The following is a 20,436-nucleotide window of genomic DNA, read 5'->3' as shown; positions in this document are numbered from 1 at the left end:
TTTTCCTTTTTGTTTTTGCTTCTTAATAAAAAGAGGAGAAATATACTTGCCTACATGTGCTATTCTACGTGCTTTTAAACCGTTTAAAATCACAATTCATAGTTGAATTATTAAACAAATGACGAAGTATTTCAGGCTTTAGTTTACTTCAGCCATAATCCATATAAATCAGGTATCATACAAAAATAAAAATAGCTTCAAATAAAAGAACAATAAAAGAATATGACTTTAAGGACTTAACAGCATTACTTCAGTTACACCAACATCTCTGACACATCAGCACTAAGGGAACACTGAGTGACCTGCTGGGTTTTGTCCATAAAACTACTCGTCTAAGATGACCTCAGAGTCAAAGATCTCTCAGCAACATTATGCAACAGTTTAGGCTCTACTGCCCGATCAGATCAGTGAGCTGGGATTTTCTATTCTAAGCATGAGCTACTGTTACAGCAACTGACATTAATACTACTGGTGTCCCACACAACAACTCAACGTTCACTATGTGAAGCAGCCAAACACAGGCCTGCTCCTCTCGTTAGCTGAGATAAACTGCTGGCATGTTGGTTTTACATCTATACTGTCCAGTCTGTCCTGGTGGACACACAGCAGCATTGTTTAATCCCATTTGAGTCATTGTTGACCTTAGCCCTGTTTTTAGTCTTCTGAGAGCACTGAAGCTTCTTTCAGCCTCAGTACCTGCGTTTTATCCTCAGATTAAATTATTATTCTGTGCGTGATGTGCCTCACCTTTGGCCCTGGCTCCTCCCCTCTGACTGCACTAGGATATATTTCCACCTGATAAAATAACACATTGATTTGTGCCATATAAACGTGAGACATGTCAATTCAGACTCTTTGTCAAATAAACACTAATGAATCAATTTACATCAGCAGCCTAACAACTGTCATGATAATAAATACTAGTTAATCTGTAGCACCAACTCATCAGTCACCTGTGAGCTCGCCTCTTCACCTCTGAGCTACAACATGGCAGAGCTGCCTCTGTCACCTGATCAATAACAGTGAGACACTCCACATACATGCAGTCACACATGTGCTTCAAATACAGTCATGAACCAACAAGTCATCATTTCACCTGTGATCTTGTGTCACCATCACTCTCTGAGCTTTGTGTTGGTTCTTCACCTGACAAACAGGACATACATGACAATAAGAATAAAACGTGCAGCTGCTTCAGTGTTTCTGTCACTTTGTGCAGATCTTGACTCGTCAGTAATGTTTGTAGGCTGAGTGCATTTTAAAACTGTGCAAACTGCACTACAAGGTGGAATATTTGCAAAATCCTGACGACCTCATGACATTTTGTCTCAAACATTAACCCTATGAATACGTCAGAGCCATTAGGATGAAATTATCGTGTCACCAACATGTTAACGTTAGACATATAATTCTAACAGCCTCTGTAAACTAATATCCGGGCTGCTCGAGGCTCCGTTTCCTCTGACAGTTTCAATCAAAATTAGAAACGCTGCTCTGAGACTGAGAGAACTAACAGTGCTGCCTGCTGTGCAAACACGTTATTCATGGTTACGTACAGTTTCAGACTGATGTGGGCCAAAGCCTAGCATAGCCTGTAACGTTATTGTGACACATTTTATGAGTGAACTTGGCTTTAAGTGACTGACAGGTTTCTTTGAAAAACACTTTCTTACATCCAGCTTCTTCCTCTTTGCTGCCGTCCTCCTCTCCTCCTCGCAGCGCAGGTTTACCGCTGCTGAAACTAAACAGAGCTCCCTGAAAGGCTCAGCCAATCACATTGGCCATAATTGTCACATGATGTAGGACTCCAGTAGAGAACGTAATTTAACTCTTTCTGCTCTGCTGGGTGAACGAGACGCTGACAGATCGTTTTTTTTCTTGTTTTTCTTTACTCGAAGAGATCAAATTATTGGTGGGGACAATTCAATAATCGCTGAATATTGGTGGGGACATGTCCCTTCCGTCCATGCCAAATCTACGCCCTTGGCTCACAGACGAGTGGATGAACGTTCATCACTTATTAAATGATGACTTTACAAAAAAAGAAAGTTTTCATCATTTTGTTATTTTCTGAGATACTCTGGTGTGTTTCAACTCCTAACTTTGTCTCTTAAATATGTGTGTGTGTTTAACAAACAGGACAAGAGCCACCTCTGAGCCCTATGTCAGTGATGGAGCGTACTTTGATGGGACCGGCTATGCAAAGTTTAATTTTTCTCAGTCAGGAAAAGGTTACTTCGTGCAACAGGAAATCAAACTGCAGTCGCAGAACGGGATCCTGCTGATGATGCAGAATGAGGTAACGCTGCTTATACGCTCACAGACCCTCAGAGGGCTGCTCACCTGTCCTTGTAAGCCCCGCCCCTATTATAATGAAAGAAGATGCTAGTTGCACTTCCTTATTCACAGCAGTGGGTGCTCTTTACACACAATCCCCTACAGTTCATAGCAAAAATGCTGAAGGCCGTAACACAGAATAGAATAGAATAGAATAGAATAGAATAGAATGGGTTTATCGTCATTGTACCTACAATGACATGACAGTGTTCCTCCTGTAAGAACTAAAGAGAACAGTACATATACATATTTACATACACCAAACAAACAGATCACATGCACAGCATAAAGAGAGTTCACAGAGTAATCAGGTGACCTTGCTACGCCCACATGACTTATTATCAGGCTTTATTGACCCTGGAGTCCAGTCGCTGCGTGCAGCACACAAAGCTGCCTCATTTCCACACTCGTGTTCTAGGTTTTCTTCTAATAACCTGACATATTGGATTCGCATTTGCAGGTTTTGCACTTCTTCCCTGGTCATCATCACTTCTGTTATTCTCTGTTTGTTGTGGTGACACTCGTGCAAATACGGAGCCGTCAGAAGAAGCTTGAGTTACTTCTTATACAGGGTAACTGGAAGAATGAACTTTTCTACTCAAGCACTCAGAGCGCTTTATACAACAGGCCCGAGCTGCAAAAGTGCAGATGTCCTGTCCTTCTACTGAAGTACAGGTACTTGTGTATAAAAATACACTGATTCAACTTCTTTACTCAAATACAGTAAAGAAGTATTTGTACTTCATTAGCTCTGAACAAGCCTCATGCGCAGCAGCACTTTAACATTCAGGCTCTGATAGCTGCACCATAGCAGCCAACCTTCCCGTTAGTGGAAGGGTCGACCTCCTGGACCGGGGTCATGGCCATCAAATGTCCGGCTCTGGTTCCCACTGTACTTATTACACACATATCTGTATATTTTCCTCTGTAACTGGATTTCTTTTCTGTCTGCTGTGCAGCAAAATCAGTTTGTGTGTGTGGCGGTGCTTCGTGGCCAGGTCAAGCTCTTCTATAATATTAACGGTTCTCTGGTGGACGTCAAGCCCGTGGCTCCGCCTGAGCTCTTGCAGATGAGCAACGGCGAGCCCAACAGTGTGAGTCCCTCTGCGTGGTTTTTCATGTTCCTACTTTGAAAGCATGCCGATCACTCTGATTGCTCCTTTTAGTGGTCAGTATTGTGTACTTGTTTGTGACGTGCTGCATTTTTTCCCATATAGCTGTTTCTCATCATCTGGAATGAACTACTTATGGTGAAGAACAACCAAAACGATGCCATCAGGACTAACATAAAAGGCATCCCTCAATTTGACAACAGCTGTTACCTGGGTGGAGTGCCAGAGGACAAGATGCCGGAGATGTACGTGCACTAAGTTTCTTATTGCTCCATTTCTAAGCTAACGTTAGCGAGTCTGGAACTGCATGAGTGGAAAAGAGGCACAGGGGCAGGGCTAAAGGGGGCATCTGGGGTGGCACAGGCCCTACTGACATTTGTATGTTGCCCTCTAGAATTGTTGTCATGTCAATGATTAAAGATTGGAGCGGAGGATGGGCAAATCTAACTCCTGTTTTTTAACATTATAAATGAAATATACAATATGAAAAATGTAATAAAGGCTTTTGAATTAAAACAAATCGGCAGCATGGTGGCACGGTGGTTAGCACTGTTGCTGCACAGCAAGAAGGTCCTGAGTTCAATTCCACCATCAGGCCGGGGTCTTTCTGTGTGGAGTTTGCATGTTCTCCCTGTGTTCGCGTGGGTTCACAGGAGGCCTGTGAACTTTCAAACTGTGCCTTTGTTTAGCTTATTTTCCAGATTTGCACGAGTCCTGTTATTACTGCCCTTCGTAATGTCTTGGGACTTTTCTTTTGATTTAATTTGAAGTCTTCTGGGTTTGCTGGTCTCACTGAGTACTGTCCAGGCAGCTACAGAGATTTTAAGCATAAAGATGCTGATAGTTACTTGGTCAGCATCAGACAGCAGATTTAGGTTAGCAGCTAGCTGGTAAAAGTAGTATTTTAAATAGTGGACACAAACCTGTAGGAAGTGTTTTCTAACGTGATTTAACATGTTGTGAACTTCTAGTTTCTAATTGGATAAGTTATTATCAGGGATCCGGTCTGGGTCACTAACACTGAGTTCATTGTGTTTGTCTCCCCTCAGGTTAAAGGACAAGTTTTCTAAGACGGGCTCTGTGAAGGCCTGTATCAGGAACGTGAAGGAAAAACAACAGTATATCAGCCTGAAGAATGTGGAGACCTATGGGGTCAGCTTTGGCTGCCATGACAAACTGCTGGTAGGAGGACACACTGAACCCATCAGCGTGTAACAAAAAGGAGTGGATGCAGGTTTTTCATGGTGTGTGTGTGTGTGTGTGTGTGTGTGTGTGTGTGTGTGTGTGTGCAGTTGGCTCGTGAGGGTTATTTCCCAGGTCAGAGCTACCTGAACTTTAATGTGATGGATGCTTCTAGTATCATGAACAACTTCTTTGCCGGCCTTGGCTTCAGAACTGAGACGACCGATGGACTCATGTTCTTCCACAAAAACCAGGTCAGAGGAAACCCTCAACCACTTCCTGTTGACCGTTGCCTCTCAGCTGTCTGTTTCCCGTATTCTTCTTCTGTCCTGATCTGTTGGATCTATGATGTGCTGACTTCTTCCTTGTTTCAAACTCTTGTGATTTTCTGTGGCCACAGGAGGACGTCTGTCAGGTGTTTTTGCAGAAAGGCCACATCGTGGTGCAAGCTGGCAACAAGACGATTAAAACGCAGAAGACGTACAACGATGACATCAGTCATTATATCACCATATACAACAATGTGACCGGGTAGGATGGCAGCGGTTACATTTTCCTCGCATCCACAGGAAGCAGCGTTCCGAGTGTCATTTGACCTCTCTGCTCGTTTCTCAGGATACGTCTGTACGTGGATGACGTGCTGGAGACATCGACTCAGACCACAGTGAACCCAACAATGAAAACTGTCTTGTCCACAATGGGAAACACCTTCCTGGGAGGAATGCCCGAAGGCCCGAACAACCTGGTTGGATGCATTACTAATGTTTTCATCGAGAGGTTAGTTAAAAATGACTTTCATGAGCCGCCTTCATAGATTGACTCATCAGCCTGTGTGAAATGACTGAAACGATTAAAGCTGTTGTGTGAGTTCAGCTTGGATTGTAATGTGTTTGTTTGCCATCTGCAGGGAAACGCAGGAGGTTCTGGACCTGCTGAAAGCCACCAACAATGTAGATGTTTCTATGAAGTGTCCTGCTGCTAAACAGCCTCAGCAGATCATTGCTGCTCAACCAAAACAGAACAACAAGCGCAAGGTACACACAGCAACAAGTGAAGGTACACACAACAGCAACAAGTGAAGGTACACACAACAGCAAGTGAAGGTACACACACAGCAAGTGAAGGTACACACAACAGCAAGTGAAGGTACACACACAGCAGCAAGTGAAGGTACACACACAGCAAGTGAAGGTACACACAACAGCAAGTGAAGGTACACACACAGCAAGTGAAGGTACACACAACAGCAAGTGAAGGTACACACACAGCAACAAGTGAAGGTACACACACAGCAAGTGAAAGTACACACAACAGCAAGTGAAGGTACACACACAGCAAGTGAAGGTACACACAACAGCAAGTGAAGGTACACACACAGCAAGTGAAGGTACACACAACAGCAAGTGAAGGTACACACACAGGAACAAGTGAAGGTACACACACAGGAACAAGTGAAGGTACACACACAGCAAGTGAAGGTACACACACAGGAACAAGTGAAGGTACACACACAGGAACAAGTGAAGGTACACACACAGCAAGTGAAGGTACACACACAGGAACAAGTGAAGGTACACACACAGCAAGTGAAGGTACACACAACAGCAAGTGAAGGTACACACACAACAAGTGAAGGTACACACACAGCAACAAGTGAAGGTACACACAACAGCAAGTGAAGGTACACACAGCAACAAGTGAAGGTACACACAACAGCAACAAGTGAAGGTACACACACAGCAACAAGTGAAGGTACACACAACAGCAAGTGAAGGTACACACAGCAACAAGTGAAGGTACACACACAGCAAGTGAAGGTACACACAACAGCAACAAGTGAAGGTACACACAGCAACAAGTGAAGGTACACACACAGCAAGTGAAGGTACACACAGCAACAAGTGAAGGTACACACAACAGCAACAAGTGAAGGTACACACACAGCAACAAGTGAAGGTACACACACAGCAAGTGAAGGTACACACAACAGCAAGTGAAGGTACACACAGCAACAAGTGAAGGTACACACAACAGCAACAAGTGAAGGTACACACACAGCAACAAGTGAAGGTACACACACAGCAAGTGAAGGTACACACAACAGCAAGTGAAGGTACACACAAAGCAACAAGTGAAGGTACACACACAGCAACAAGTGAAGGTACACACACAGCAAGTGAAGGTACACACAACAGCAAGTGAAGGTACACACAAAGCAACAAGTGAAGGTACACACACAGCAAGTGAAGGTACACACACAGCAAGTGAAGGTACACACAAAGCAACAAGTGAAGGTACACACACAGCAAGTGAAGGTACACACAACAGCAAGTGAAGGTACACACACAGCAACAAGTGAAGGTACACACACAGCAAGTGAAGGTACACACAACAGCAAGTGAAGGTACACACAAAGCAACAAGTGAAGGTACACACACAGCAAGTGAAGGTACACACACAGCAACAAGTGAAGGTACACACACAGCAAGTGAAGGTACACACAACAGCAAGTGAAGGTACACACACAGCAAGTGAAGGTACACACAAAGCAACAAGTGAAGGTACACACACAGCAAGTGAAGGTACACACAACAGCAAGTGAAGGTACACACACAGCAACAAGTGAAGGTACACACACAGCAAGTGAAGGTACACACAACAGCAAGTGAAGGTACACACAGCAACAAGTGAAGGTACACACAGCAACAAGTGAAGGTACACACACAGCAACAAGTGAAGGTACACACAGCAACAAGTGAAGGTACACACAGCAACAAGTGAAGGTACACACAACAACAAGTGAAGGTACACACAGCAACAAGTGAAGGTACACACAGCAACAAGTGAAGGTACACACAGCAACAACAATAAGACGTGACTGTGATAAATTCAAGGTTTTCTCTCTTAGGGGAAGCTGAAGAAGCCGTCAGGATCTCGCAGTCGTAACACTAGGGACTCGTGTCAGGGTGAGGTGTCACACCACGAGAGGGGAGCGACGCACTTCAGTGGCTCCACCCACAGCTTCCAGAGATACGACATCCTGCCCAGTTCGTTCGGCTCCACGTGAGTGTGAAAGAAACTTTAAGAGATCCAGTCCCTTTCTTTCTCAGCTCCTTGCATGCCATCATCTGGATGACTGAGAACCTACACAGACACAAGCTGCTAAACAGACTCCGCCCCCTCGTATTCAAGAACCAAACTACAGCTCAGATACTCGTGTTTCTCTGTCTGCAGGCCTCACATCTCCATGCTGTTGAGGATCAACTCATCTGACGGGCTGGTGCTGAGCGCCACCAGCAGGCAGCGAGGAGGAGGCGTGATGACGCTCACAGTCTCAAACGGCCACCTGCTGCTTCAGTTTGGGAAGAAGTTTAACCTACGCAGCTACAGGAAGTACAACGACGACCAGTGGCACACGGTGAGCAAGCACAAAAACACAAACACATGCACACGAACGCACATACTTGTTTTCATAACTTAGTGAGGACATCTCATTGACATAATGCTTTCCCTAGCTGCTTACCCATCAAAAATGGATGCCTAACCCTCAGCCCAATCCTAACCATAACCTAACTGTAATCCTGACACTAAAACCACGTTTTGGTTAGCGTGTTAGCGTTGAGCTAACGTTTTTTGCTACCAGCTGTGTTTGTGTCTCAGACCCACCTGAGTTTACCTGAATGATGTAACCTGATTGCTCCGTGTCCCTGCAGGTGTTCATAAAGCTTGAAGGGCAGAAGATGAGTCTGATTGTGGACGGTATCAGTGTTCAGTCCAACAGGATATCTGGACGAGACCGGACTCGTCTCACCGCACCGTTATACGCAGGAGGAGTCCCTGCCTCTGTGGCGGTAAGCGTTTCTCCTGCTGGTTCCACGCTCAGGCTGACACCTCTGTGCAGTGAAGGTCGCGCCTTTCTGCTCTTCTTCACGCTGGGTACTGAAGCTCTGCTCTTTCTTAACCTCAGGGTCAGGGTTCTTCCGGGTTTGTGGGGTGCATCCGGGATCTGATGCTGAACGGAGCCCCTGCAGGAGACCCCGCTCACAGCCAGGGGACAGTGCCCTGCTTCGCGACCCCTCTGCAGCCCGGAGCCTACTTTTCTGGACGGGGAGGACACATCATGATCGGTACGTACCATTCGTTTCTGTGCACGTGTTGGCCACATTGGGTCGTCATGTCTGAGCGGCGCCTCTGTCCCTCCCTGCAGATGAGTCCTTGGCTCTGAGTCGGGATCTGGAGATCCAGCTCGAAGTTCGACCCATCGTGGACTCTGGGCTGCTGTTGCATGCTGGGACATCGTCTGACCACCACCTGAGCTTAATTCTCATCCAAGGAAAGGTGAGACTCGGGCAGCGTTTCTCCTGAACGTGGTCTACTTGCTGTTTTTCAGGTTTTAAATTTGTGATGTAAAATATTTTTATTTCTGAATGTTTTTATATCATAACTTAAATAAATGACTCAGTTTCCTCTGAAAAGACGACATAAAGGAGTCAGCGTGTAACAGCCAGACCTCTAAATAAGACCTGAACATCAGCTTAGAGCTGCAGGTATCCTCAGTTTGCAGTGCCCCACTGTTCCCCACTCCCACTCAAATCAGTTCAGTTTTATTTACACAGTGCCAAATCACAACAACAGTCGCCTCAGGGCTCTTTATATTGTAAGGTAGACCCTACAATAATACATACAGAGAAAACCCCAACAATCATATGACCCCCTATGAGCAAGCACTTTGGCGACAGTGGGAAGGAAAAACTCCCTTTTAACAGGAAGAAACCTCTGGTTCAGGGAGGGGCGGGGCCATCTGCTGTGATTGGTTGGGGTGAGAGAAGGAAGACAGGATAAAGACATGCTGTGGAAGAGAGACAGAGATTAATAACAGATATGATTCAATGCAGAGAGGTCTGTTAACACATAGTGAGTGAGAAAGATGACTGGAAAGGAAAAACTCAATGCATCATGGGAATCCCCCGACAGCCTACGTCTATTGCAGCATAACTAAGGGAGGATTCAGGGTCACCTGGTCCAGCCCTAACTATATGCTTTAGCAAACAGGAAAGTTTGAAGCCTAATCCTGAAAGTAGAGATAGTGTCTGTCTCCTGAATCCAAACTGGAAGCTGGTTCCATAGAAGAGGGGCCTGAAAACTGAAGGCTCTGCCTCCCATTCTACTTTTAAATACTCTAGGAACAACAAGTAGGCCTGCAGAGCGAGAGCGAAGTGCTCTAATAGGGTGATATGGTACTACAAGGTCATTAAGATAAGATGGGGCCTGATTATTTAAGACCTTGCATGGCTCTAGAGTGCGAAAAATTTGGTCGCAAAGGCAACCAAATTTTTCAGTGGTGCGACCAACTGTTCGGGTAACAAAAAAAAAAAAAAAAATCTCTGCAACTCTCCGTGTGGTCAACAACAGACACACATTATGTCCCTATCGTGGGCTAAACCAATCAGATATAGTCAGGGGCGGGACTTCTCTGATTGGCTGTGGTCCAGTTGAAAGTGCAGGTGGAAGTGGGAGGTGAGTAGCTTGAATAAAGCGATATCGATTCATTAAATCCTGAATTGACTTTTAAATATAACTGTGTTTTGCCAGAAACGCCAGATTCTCAGATTAAAGCTCACAAAACTATTTCAACAACCACCAAACAGCAAATGAGAGCAGGTACACGGACTCCACACAAAGCCGTAAACGCAGAGCAGACCCAACGCGTCAGAATCAGCTTTGTCTTTCAGCCCCGACGGCCCGTAGACGGACACGCTGTCGGAGCTCAGCGATTCTGATGCGTCCGGTCCGCTCTGTTTACGTCACTGATTCTGAGCTGCAGGTTTTGTCTCTCCAACCAAAATTCACCGAGCCAGCAGCAAAAGAAGCAGCAGACTACGCTTCACATTTGATCAATGCGTCATGAATTCCCTCTGACTTTTGCTGTTTTGCTTCCATCCATCCATCCATCTTCTTCTGCTTTATCCGGGGCCGGGTCGTGGGGGCAGCAGCCTAAGCAGAGAAGCCCAGACCTCCCTCTCCCCAGCCACCTCCTCCAGCTTATCCGGGGGAATACCAAGGCGTTCCCAGGCCAGCCGAGAGATATAATCTCTCCAGCATGTCCTGGGTGTGCCCCGGGGCCTCCTCCCGGTGGGACATGCCTGGAACACCTCACCCAGGAGGCGCCCAGGGGGCATCCTTGTCAGATGTCCGAACCACCTCAGCTGGCTCCTTTCGATGTGAAGGAGCAGCAGCTGCTCTACTCTGAGCCCCTCCCGGATGGCCGAACTTCTCACCCTATCTCTAAGGGAGAGGCCAGCCACCCTTCGGAGGAAGCTCATTTCTGCCGCTTGTATCCGCGATCTCGTTCTTTCGGTCACTACCCACAGCTCGTGGCCATAGGTGAGGGTAGGGACGTAGATCGACCGGTAAATTGAGAGCTTCGCTTTTACACTCACCTCCCTCTTCACCACGACGGACCGGTGCAGCGTCCGCATTACTGCAGCTGCAGCCCCAATCCGTCTGTCGATCTCTGGCTCCCTTCTCCCATCACTCGCGAACAAGACCCCGAGATACTTGAACTCCTCCACTTGGGACAGGAACTCATCCCAGAACTCATCTCAGATTTGGAGGTGCTGATCCTCATTCCTGCTGCTTCACACTCGGCTGCGAATCGAATCAGGACTTTGAGAGCTGGAATCGAATGATTATAGAAATCAGTGATGATGCCCAGCCCTGGTGAGCAGCCTAGGCCCCACAGAGTGGATGTAGCTGTGGGTAATGAGAAAAGATGAAAAGAACGATTGATGACTTTTTTGTTAAGTTAAGGCCTGATCTGTCTGAAGTTCATAGCCAGCTCTGACACGGAGCCATCAATCTTTGAATGCTGAAAAAGCAGCAGTGTATCCAGAAAACACATTATATGCTGCAACAAATGCACTGCCCAAGTGTCCCCTCTGCCCAAGTGTCCCCTCTGCCCAAGTGTCCCCTCTGCCCAAGTGTCCCCTCTGCCCAAGTGTCCCCTCTGCCCGCTGCCTTTCAGCAGCAGGCAACAGCAAACAGGTCGTCAGAGGAGGCCGAGGTCATGATTAATTTTAACATCTACAATCTATAATATTGAGAAAGCGCTTTAAGCACAAGATTGTTAGTTAATAATTTAGAAATGAATATTGTCTGTATGGACTGCAACTTCCCCCCCAAAAAATGTAAAACTGCGGTGTTAATCGATGCGGTACAGCCCTGCCTTGTATGTGAGGAGCAGGATTTTGAATTCTGGATTTAACAGGAAGCCAAAACAGGAGAAATCTGCTCTCTCTTTCTAGTCCCTGTCAGGACTCTTGCTGCAGCATTTTGGATCAGCTGAAGGCTTTTCAGGGAGTTTTTAGGACTTCCTGATAATAATGAATTACTCGGTCATATCTTCATCGGAAAATAGTCACCAATAACTCACCAATAATCATTTCAGAGGACGATATTATCACAATACTTTGCTCACGATATGGCATTACTGCGATTTACTGCCTTTCTTCAACTTTTACAATTAAAAACAAATTAAAGCAAAAATAAATAATCATTAGGACATAAATGTTTAATGTGTGTCATATTTGCTACATGCTGCATTTTTAGCGATTTTTATATGTTAAACATCTATTGTGGAATTTGTGTAGGCTTTGTGTGTGTGTGTGTGTGTGTGGGGGGGTCATGCATCAGAAATGACACACGTGACTTTACTGGGTTAGAAATGGGGCTGGTGGTTGTGGCGTGCGGTCCTTCCTCTGATGTGACTCAGAGGCGTCACCTCCTGCTTGGACCGCTGAAGCCTCCTCTGAGCGAATCTCTAAACTTGAGTTCATCAGCACTGCGTGTGTGTGTCAGGTGACCGTTTCGGTGAACGGCGGGAAAGGTGAGACCTCTGCATCGTTCATTCCCGAAGAGCCGCTGTGCGACGGCCGCTGGCACTCCATCTCAGGTGAGTTTCGTCCTCAGACGCGTGCTCCGTGCACTCCCCTGTCGCTGTACCGCTCTAATGCTGAAATGTCTCTGCAGTGGTGAAGAAGAACAACGTCCTGCAGCTGCACGTGGACGGAGCCAGCGAGCGCGCTGTCAGCCCCAAAAAGGGCCGCTCCACGGGGCCCAAGGAGGCGGTCTACCTCGGAGGCGTGCCAGGTGAGTGCACGGCGTTCACAGACCACCTCAGTGATGCAGACTGGCCTCTGTGAGGATCACGAAGATCTCCACCACCTAAATGCAGCCGTTTCCTGTTCCCACATTCCTGACATCCTCGCCACTTTGTCCGTGTGACCAGTTTCTTTGATCACTTATCAGATTTTAATCAAATCTGTCGCCTCCCGTCTGCGTTTAACGTCTTTACTCAAACATGCTTGATTAGTCACACTACTCATTACTGCATAACAGGGATACAGTCGCACACGTTGTCAGTGCAGCGCCTCATTAACGCGTCACTCCTCTCTCTGTCCACTAGGTGGCATCACTGTACCCGGTCTACCCCCTGGGCTGGCGTCCTTCCACGGCTGCGTCCGCCGGGCGAGCATCAACAACAGAGCGGCGCCGCTGTCAAAGCCGCTCGCTGTGCACGGCGCCGTGGGAACGCGCGGCTGCCCACATGTTTAACCCCACCCCCTCATATCTTACCTTCACACTCCCTGAGTACACATCAGCACCGGTGGTGGGCGTCACATTACTGTAGCTAAGTTAAGATATCTATACGAGTATTTATTTTTTAAGAAATGTGTATTTTATATTTTCCCCCGTTTGTTTGGTGCTGCAGAGACGGAACGACGATGTCATTGAGCGGCACGGTAAAGCCAAGTTCGACCATCTTTGCATGTTTCTTCTAAATCATCCAGCAAACCGTCGCGTAATCGTGCGTCTGCTGCAGACACCGACTCTAAACGCTGATCAGTGAGCACAGACTGTACGTGGAAGATGGACGCAGCCGCTTCCTCTGTAATCTCAACGGTGATCCTTTGATTCAGTCGGACCTGAGACCAAACACCAATCGCTGCACTCAGATCAGCTCGGCAGAGGCTCGTAGACTTCTGTCCAATCAGAGTCCCCGCCCGCTCAGTCCATCTTTGATATACAGTCTGAACACGAGCAACATCCTCAGGTAGAGCAGACAAAAAACAAAGCCTGCAAATCTGGGGAATGTCTGATTTCGTGACCTTTGACCTCACATAGTAAAACTTTTGTTTGACATGTGAACGTTACGTCCTCGCCGGTCTGCAGGCGCCGTTTCCATCTGAAACACGAAGCCTTCTAGCTTCTCTGATCCCCCGTCCCTGTCTGTCACATGTTTAAATAAAGTTTTTCCGTACCAACAGTCTTTGTGTTTTACATTCATAAAAAGAAGCTCATGTTTCAGTCATTACGTTTTTATTAGAAAGAGCTGAATACACCTGAAGCCCCGCCCTCTTCAGAGGAAAAAAAAGGTCATGGAAGGGTCAAACCTTTGATAGAAGAAAAAGTGAAAAAGAATGAAACAGATGATGTCACAGAGACTAATCCAGACTCATGTCCTCCTCGTCCTTCTTCTCCTTCGACTCTTCTCTGCTGCCCTGCATGGCTCGAGCGAACGCCTCCACATCTGCTGACACACACAGATCAATAACCAAGAATCCAAGACCTGTCAGCCGTGCGCGATTGCTCACGCGCTCAGCTTGGAGGGAACATTGGTAGGGATTCATTTTTGATGCTTAGGGTAAGCAGCTGAGGAAAGCAATATACCAACGAGATGTGCTCACTAAGATAGCAAAACGAGAATGTGTGTGTGAGGTAAAAGGGTGGACTTGATGTCCTCCAGAGAGCAACTGGTTAATGCTAACTGACCTGCAGGGGGCGCTCATGTCAGGACACTGTCACAGCGCCACATGCAGACGCCCGTTGTGTGTGTGAGGATGAACGCAGCACAAACAGGAAGTTCAGCGTGCGTTTGGTTCACTCACCTCCACGGTTGGCTGCGTCCACGGCATCGGGTGGCAGTCCAAACTGACTCATGAGGGGGCCGAGCTGCCCGGAGGCCAATGCACTGCTGAACATGCTCATGGACTGGAGGGGAGGAGAGAAGAAAAGCGAACGATGAGCGCGGCGCTCAACGTGTTTACATCATCACCGAGCGTCGCCAACGTTACGTTGTACCTGCTGGAACTGAGGAGAGTTCAGGGTGTTCTGGATCTCCTCGGCGCTCTGCGGCAGACTCTCCCCACTGGGGAGAAAGGGGAGGAGCCTCTGCTGGACCTCGGCGTTGCTCAGAATGGGAGCCATCATCTCTGGGGTGCACACGCTCGCCAGGTCCACTGCAGAAGGAGATCAGAGCTGTGAGTGTCTGCGCTCCCTTTCAGAGGCACACGTGACCTCACTCATGTGACTCACCTGCTGAGCCCTGAGCCCCTGCTGCCGGCACATTCATGGTGGCCAGGATGCTCTGAAGATCGCTGAGCTGGATGGGCTGGTGAGGGGCGGGGCTTCCAGTGGAGGCCGGGGCCACGGGAGTCTGAGCCGGGGCTGTAGATGATAGAAGGTGGGAGGAGTCAGGGGGTTTCCAGGTAACAATAACATGCAGGTGACATCAGAAAAAAATGAATTGAGTTGCTGTGATTTACTGTAAACAAAGACGAGAACATTTAGGACCAATCAGGTTCCTCCCTGACGATGACATCAGGGAGGAACCTGATTGGTCCTAAATGTTCTCGCAGAAAACTACAATCAAGCCCATAATTATTCATACCGGTGGCAAATTTTGAGTTACTTTGATTCAACCAGCAAGAATTTTTTGACTGAAAACAACACAAGTGTCTCCCAAAAAATCATTGTGGAAAACAACATTTCTCAGCTTTTATTTACATTTGAAGAAAAAGTGTCACGTCCAGAATTATTCATACCCGTCACAATCTGTCGCAGCCTCTGGGAAAATCCAAAGTTGGACACCAGCGGACTTTTCAGCACAACAATGACCCAAAACACGCAGCAAACGTGCTGAATAAACGGTTAGCAGACAACACTAACATTTTGCAGAGTCCTGACTTGAATCCAACTGAGAATCTGTGGAGGGAGCTAAAGATCAGAGTGATGGCAAGAGGACCCTCCAAACTGCAGGATTTGGTGCTCATTGCAAAAATACCTGTGGAGACGTGCACAAAGCTGCTCTGCAATTAAAGCGTTTGATTGCTGTAATAGCCAAATAAGACTTTTCTATTGATAATTGAGAAGAGTATAAATAATTCTGGACATGACACCTTTTGTTCAAATGTAAATAAAAGCTGAGGATTTTTCCCCACAGTGATGCCTCTTGTACATCTTATCTTTTGGGAAACACCCACCTGTGTTTAAAAAAACAAAACAAAACAAACTTGGTTGAATAAAAGTAACTAAGTCAAAATTTGCCACCGGCAGGAATAATTATGGGCTTCACTGTATATTTGAAATCTTCCACTTGCAACACCACCTGCCTTTTATTTTGAAAGTCATCCCACTGCTAACAAGGAACTTGGGCACTTCCTGTTGTGCCTTTTTCTACTGTCTGACCATCTTCCTGTTCTTGTCATTAAGCCCCCCCCCCCCCCCTCCTCAGTGCTGCCGGTCTCAGTTCAGTTATAGAGGGTCGCTCCAATCAGAAGCTACAGGAGGAGGAGGGTGGAGGTCTGATCTACAGGTGATCAGCCTCTATCCCGTTTTGTTTTGCTCCGCCTCAAGCCCCGCCATCATCCCATAACCCTCTGTGACGAACTGCTTCCCGTTTCCTTTGAAACTCGGCATGTAGCCTTCATTTCTTTCTGTACCTGGTGTGGAGGGCGTGGCAGCGGTGGAGGAGGGAGCCGAGGTGACGGGAACAGCGGCAGGGGCAGCGGGCGCCTGGGAGGAGCTCATTCTGGGACCTCCGCCTGGAGAAGGAGTCACTGCAGCTGATTGGCTTCGAGAACTGAGGAAGAGCAGCACAGGTGAACAAAGAGGAAGACTGCAGGTGTGTGTGCGTGTGTGTCTGTCTCACCTGGATGAGGAGCTGCTGGTCACAGGTCCTCCGCCCCCCAGCAGGTTGGCGAGTCCCGGTCCAGCTAGAGCTCCCAGGCCTCCTTAGACAAAGACATCAGATCAAAAACCTGGAATAGCCCCGCCCCCAGCTACACGTCACACCTGAGACGGCTTCACCAGCATGCTTCTGAGAGGAGTACACCTACGTCATAACTGGAAACTCTTTTTCATACAGCGCAACCTTCCACAGACGTGCAGCCCCTGACAAACCTAACTACATATTGAGGCGTCGCGTGTGGAAGGCTGCGGCGGAGGGTTGAGTGGGATTTCCTGTTATGGCCGAAATTAGGACGAAACCAAGCTTGACCTTTAGAGGCAGAGAATAACTTCCAGGAACTGGGGCAGGTGTGTGTAGGTCAGAGCGCTCACCGAGACCTCCGAGCCCCGTGGGTCCCATCAGCTGCATCAGCTGGTTGTGGCTCATGTTTCCCAGCAGGTTCTGCAGGCCGCCCTCTCCTCCCAGCGCTGACAACTCGTGGCCACCGCCGCCGCTGCCGGATGCTCCGGGGATGGGAGGGTTGTTCAGGTACTCGTTGACCTTCCGGCAGTACTCGTCATCTTTGTCAGTCTTTGGCTCCTGATGGCATCAGAGCAGAGTTATTGCTACTTACAGGTTCTCGTGGCTCGCTGTAATCATGCAAGTGTGTGTGTTTTTTAATGGTGCAATGCTGTGAGGTGTTCATGTATATGTGAGTGTGTCAGCCTTTAGTAAGCACGCTCTTTTAATATCAGATGCAGCCTGATGAAGGCGCTCTAATGCTGACATCTGCCATCACATGAACTAAGACGTTCCCCTCTAGGATGAAGACGAGCTCACCTGCATCCAGAAGAAGAGCCGCTTGGACCCGGCCTTGAATTTCAGGACGTAGACACGTCCGGTGGTGCACTGTGTCACCCTTTTAAACTCACAGTCGTCAGGGAAGATGATCAGGTCCTGTAAGAGGAAACAAACGGGAGGAGACATTTAAAGGAGAGACATGGGGCTGCTCTCACACATCATCAAATACCAACCAATCAGAGAGAGGGAGCCAGAGGCAGCAGCTCTGAGTGAAAGCGCTGAAATAACGAGAATCATGTGAATGATCGGATTTGAAATCATTTCTTTCAGGACTTTGATCTCACTGAGCAGAGCTCAATCTGTGGGTGTGGAAGGATGAGTATGTTCCACTCAAGAACATCTCAGTGCTTTAACCTCCTAGGACCTGCGTCCACATATGTGGACATCACATTTTGGGTTATTTAGACCAAAATACTCAATTTTGCTCTACATGGGCCTGATATCCACTTACGAGGACATTATCCTGCTACTGTTCTATCGAAATTTTAAATGAATATCCTCATTTGTGGCTCTCATTTTTCTTAGAAACAAAAATTAGGTTAAAAAAAATCTGGTGATTCTTTGTTTTTACATTCATCAGGTCCCAATCAGCCCAAATATCAAAGAGAAATTAAAAATGCTGCCGTGGAAAAGTTCGAGTCTTAGGAGGTTAAACCAGCTCTACATGTGGGTAGAGGCCAGGAAGTGGTTAAGTTTCAGTGCTGACTCCGTCAGCTTTACCTGACCTCACGGAGGAATTTCTGCTTTATGGAAGCGGTGCACAGAGAAATGAGGAAATGAAGCGCCGATGTGCGCTGGCCTCTCTCAGCTCCACCCTGTAAACATCAGGAACCACAAACACTCGACTGGTTCAGGGTGACTCACATCATCTACGTTCCCCGCGGTCCGGTCCTTCCAGCAGAAGTGGATCAGAGAGTCATCGGACTGCTGGATGTAGACCAGCCCTTTCCGTTTGTCCGGGGTCACCGTGTTGCCCTTCAGGTTCATTTTACCTGCTCGAAACTCCACCAGGTACTTGCTGGAGCTTGCTCTGGAGCCGCTGACCATGCTGGGGAAGAGAGCGCCCGAAGACATCTTTGAAAGTTTTTGTTCACAAAGCCTGATGGGAAAGAAAGGAAGGAGCAGAGGGTCAAAGAACAGGATGCAGTGAGATCACTCAGAGATCTTACGTCAGCACGTTAAAGCGTTTGACGTTTATGTGTCACTAAATAAAGTCTCCGATGTCTTTAAACATGATAATAACCAACAAACTCAATAAAACTCAAGTTTAACTTGAACTGTTATCTCTGATTATTACCCTTCACTCTTACATTTCCACATTAGTTCTCATCACGTATCGATACCTTTGATTAAACAAATCAAAAGTATCCGTTCACGTCTTAAACGTAGACTAGAGTCGCTCTGCTTTGTCCTGTGTTACTGTTTTTATGATCATATATTCTGTTGGTAAATCATCGTGTCTGCGCGTATAGCGGCTGAGGAGCACTGTGCTGATGTTTAATGAGGACTGTAATTATTTTTTGTTATATTTGTGTCTTAAAATCACTTTTCAGAAAAGCTAAAAGTTAGCCTGCTAGCTGCCGTTAGCTGTGGCGTGCTAACGTTAGCACATGACGAGGCTAAACAGAACACCACAGTAATATTCACTGCCGTCGCTTAACTACGGTCAGTCAGACATTAGTAACAAGAGCCAGCTGTGCATCTGATGGCTTTCCTGCAACTTTTCTGTGAAATGTGAATTTTGTTGAGCTCTCCAGCACAAATACCTGAAGTTGTGCCCGCAGAATAAGTTTTTCTGCTTCTTCGCGTCGCTCAACGTCAAAGATGATCTACGGAGGGACTAGACTTCCGGTTAAACCCACTGTACAGAAACAGAATGCAGACCAGCCGGCGGACAGTGGAGGGCGCTCCCATAGTGACAGTATAGGAATAATGCCATTTGCTGCCAAACAAAAAATGTTATTTTAGTTTTCATAAATCCAGCACATCATCTGAAACACGACTCCAAATTGGTTTGATCACATTTACGCTGATTTTGACCATAAACACAGACATCCTGTTCTGATTGGTTAGTTAAGTCAAGTCAAGTCAAGTCAAGTTTATTTATAAAGCACATTTAAAAACAACCGAGGCTGACCAAAGTGCTGTACAATAAAATACAAATATAAAATACAATAAAACACAAGTACATAAAACACCTCACTGATAAAACAATAAATTAAAACAATAAGTTAAACCTTGCTAAAAGCCAATGAGAAGAGGTGAGTTTTAAGAGCAGTTTTAAAAGTTCCAAGGCTTGTGGAGAATCTGATGTGAGGAGGTAAACTGTTCCACAGTCTGGGTGCAGCCACAGCAAAAGCCCTCTCTCCCCTAGTCTTTAGTCTGTACCTGGGAACATCTAAAAGCATCAGGTCTGCTGACCTCAAAGATCTCCTGGGGCGGTAAATGCTAAGAAGCTCTGCCAGGTAAGGAGGTGCAGTACCGTTAAGAACCTTAAAAACCAGCAGTAAAATTTTAAAATCAATCCTAAAAGCAACTGGGAGCCAGTGGAGAGAGCAGAGGACCGGAGTGATGTGGTCTCTCTTTTTGGAACCGGTCAGCATGCGAGCAGCAGCGTTCTGCACCAGTTGAAGGCGATGCAGGCAGGAACGATCTAAACCAGCATAAAGGGAGTTACAGTAGTCCAGCCGTGAAGTAATAAAAGCATGGACCACCCTTTCTAGATCGTTCCTGGACAGGTAGGACTTGACTTTAGCTACAATCCGTAGATGATAAAAAGCTCCCTTGACTACGGAGCTGATTTGTTTATCAAATTTAAAAGCACTGTCAAAAGTAACACCGAGGCTCTTAATGGAGGAAGTACATTCGGAAGTTAGGGGTCCCATAAAATCAAAGAAAGGTCGGGGTCTTTAGGAAGCCCAAACACAATGACTTCAG

The 20,436-nt window shown here is 46.8% G+C and overlaps 2 protein-coding genes across 4 annotated transcripts in view; one reads left to right on the top strand and one right to left on the bottom strand.

Moving 5' to 3' along the window:
* The window catches only part of lama5 (laminin, alpha 5), a 71,088-nt gene extending 57,134 nt beyond the window's left edge, over nt 1–13,954 (top strand). For both annotated transcript variants that reach the window (XM_085261084.1, XM_085261083.1), the window contains exons 64-79: nt 2,140–2,299; nt 3,297–3,431; nt 3,555–3,694; nt 4,499–4,631; nt 4,742–4,885; nt 5,032–5,162; nt 5,247–5,408; nt 5,539–5,665; nt 7,540–7,694; nt 7,866–8,049; nt 8,345–8,482; nt 8,599–8,758; nt 8,839–8,969; nt 12,489–12,582; nt 12,660–12,779; nt 13,096–13,954. In XM_085261084.1, coding sequence (XP_085117210.1) covers nt 2,140–2,299; nt 3,297–3,431; nt 3,555–3,694; nt 4,499–4,631; nt 4,742–4,885; nt 5,032–5,162; nt 5,247–5,408; nt 5,539–5,665; nt 7,540–7,694; nt 7,866–8,049; nt 8,345–8,482; nt 8,599–8,758; nt 8,839–8,969; nt 12,489–12,582; nt 12,660–12,779; nt 13,096–13,244 — 2,263 coding nt within the window. In that variant the 3' untranslated portion in view covers nt 13,245–13,954. The remainder of the gene's footprint in view (nt 1–2,139; nt 2,300–3,296; nt 3,432–3,554; nt 3,695–4,498; nt 4,632–4,741; nt 4,886–5,031; nt 5,163–5,246; nt 5,409–5,538; nt 5,666–7,539; nt 7,695–7,865; nt 8,050–8,344; nt 8,483–8,598; nt 8,759–8,838; nt 8,970–12,488; nt 12,583–12,659; nt 12,780–13,095) is intronic.
* Nucleotides 13,955–13,992: 38 nt separating this feature from the next.
* adrm1 (ADRM1 26S proteasome ubiquitin receptor) lies at nt 13,993–19,405 on the bottom strand. 2 transcript variants are annotated; one of them, XM_085261085.1, is made up of 10 exons: nt 19,266–19,405; nt 18,364–18,598; nt 17,479–17,595; nt 17,031–17,238; nt 16,621–16,702; nt 16,412–16,551; nt 15,006–15,137; nt 14,772–14,929; nt 14,579–14,681; nt 13,993–14,220 (listed from the first exon to the last, which is right to left on the bottom strand). In XM_085261085.1, the coding sequence occupies exons 2-10, from the start codon at nt 18,571–18,573 to the stop codon at nt 14,135–14,137; spliced, it is 1,236 nt and encodes a 411-aa protein (XP_085117211.1). In that variant the 5' UTR covers nt 18,574–18,598; nt 19,266–19,405; the 3' UTR covers nt 13,993–14,134. The 2 variants fall into 2 exon arrangements, with proteins under 2 accessions (XP_085117211.1, XP_085117212.1); XM_085261086.1 differs by having other exon boundaries at nt 16,621–16,699.
* Nucleotides 19,406–20,436: the final 1,031 nt, after the last annotated feature.

The sequence above is a fragment of the Mchenga conophoros genome, linkage group LG20 (assembly GCF_057382185.1).
Source record: "Mchenga conophoros isolate Kocher_MC1m ecotype Shallow Benthic linkage group LG20, M_conophoros_male_GT1.1, whole genome shotgun sequence".
NCBI lineage: Eukaryota > Metazoa > Chordata > Actinopteri > Cichliformes > Cichlidae > Mchenga > Mchenga conophoros.
The sequence above is the reverse complement of the archived record's forward strand: the minus strand, read 5'-3'. Positions and strand labels throughout refer to the sequence as shown.

Coding starts and splice junctions, on each gene's coding strand:
- adrm1 (XM_085261085.1), bottom strand. CDS start 18,573: ATGTCTTCGGGCGCTCTCTTCCCCAGCATGGTCAGCGGCTCCAGAGCA. Junction 17,596..18,363: donor CCGCGGGGAACGTAGATGAT/GTGAGTCACCCT, acceptor TTCCTCTTACAG/GACCTGATCATCTTCCCTGA. Junction 15,138..16,411: donor TGCCACGCCCTCCACACCAG/GTACAGAAAGAA, acceptor TATCATCTACAG/CCCCGGCTCAGACTCCCGTG.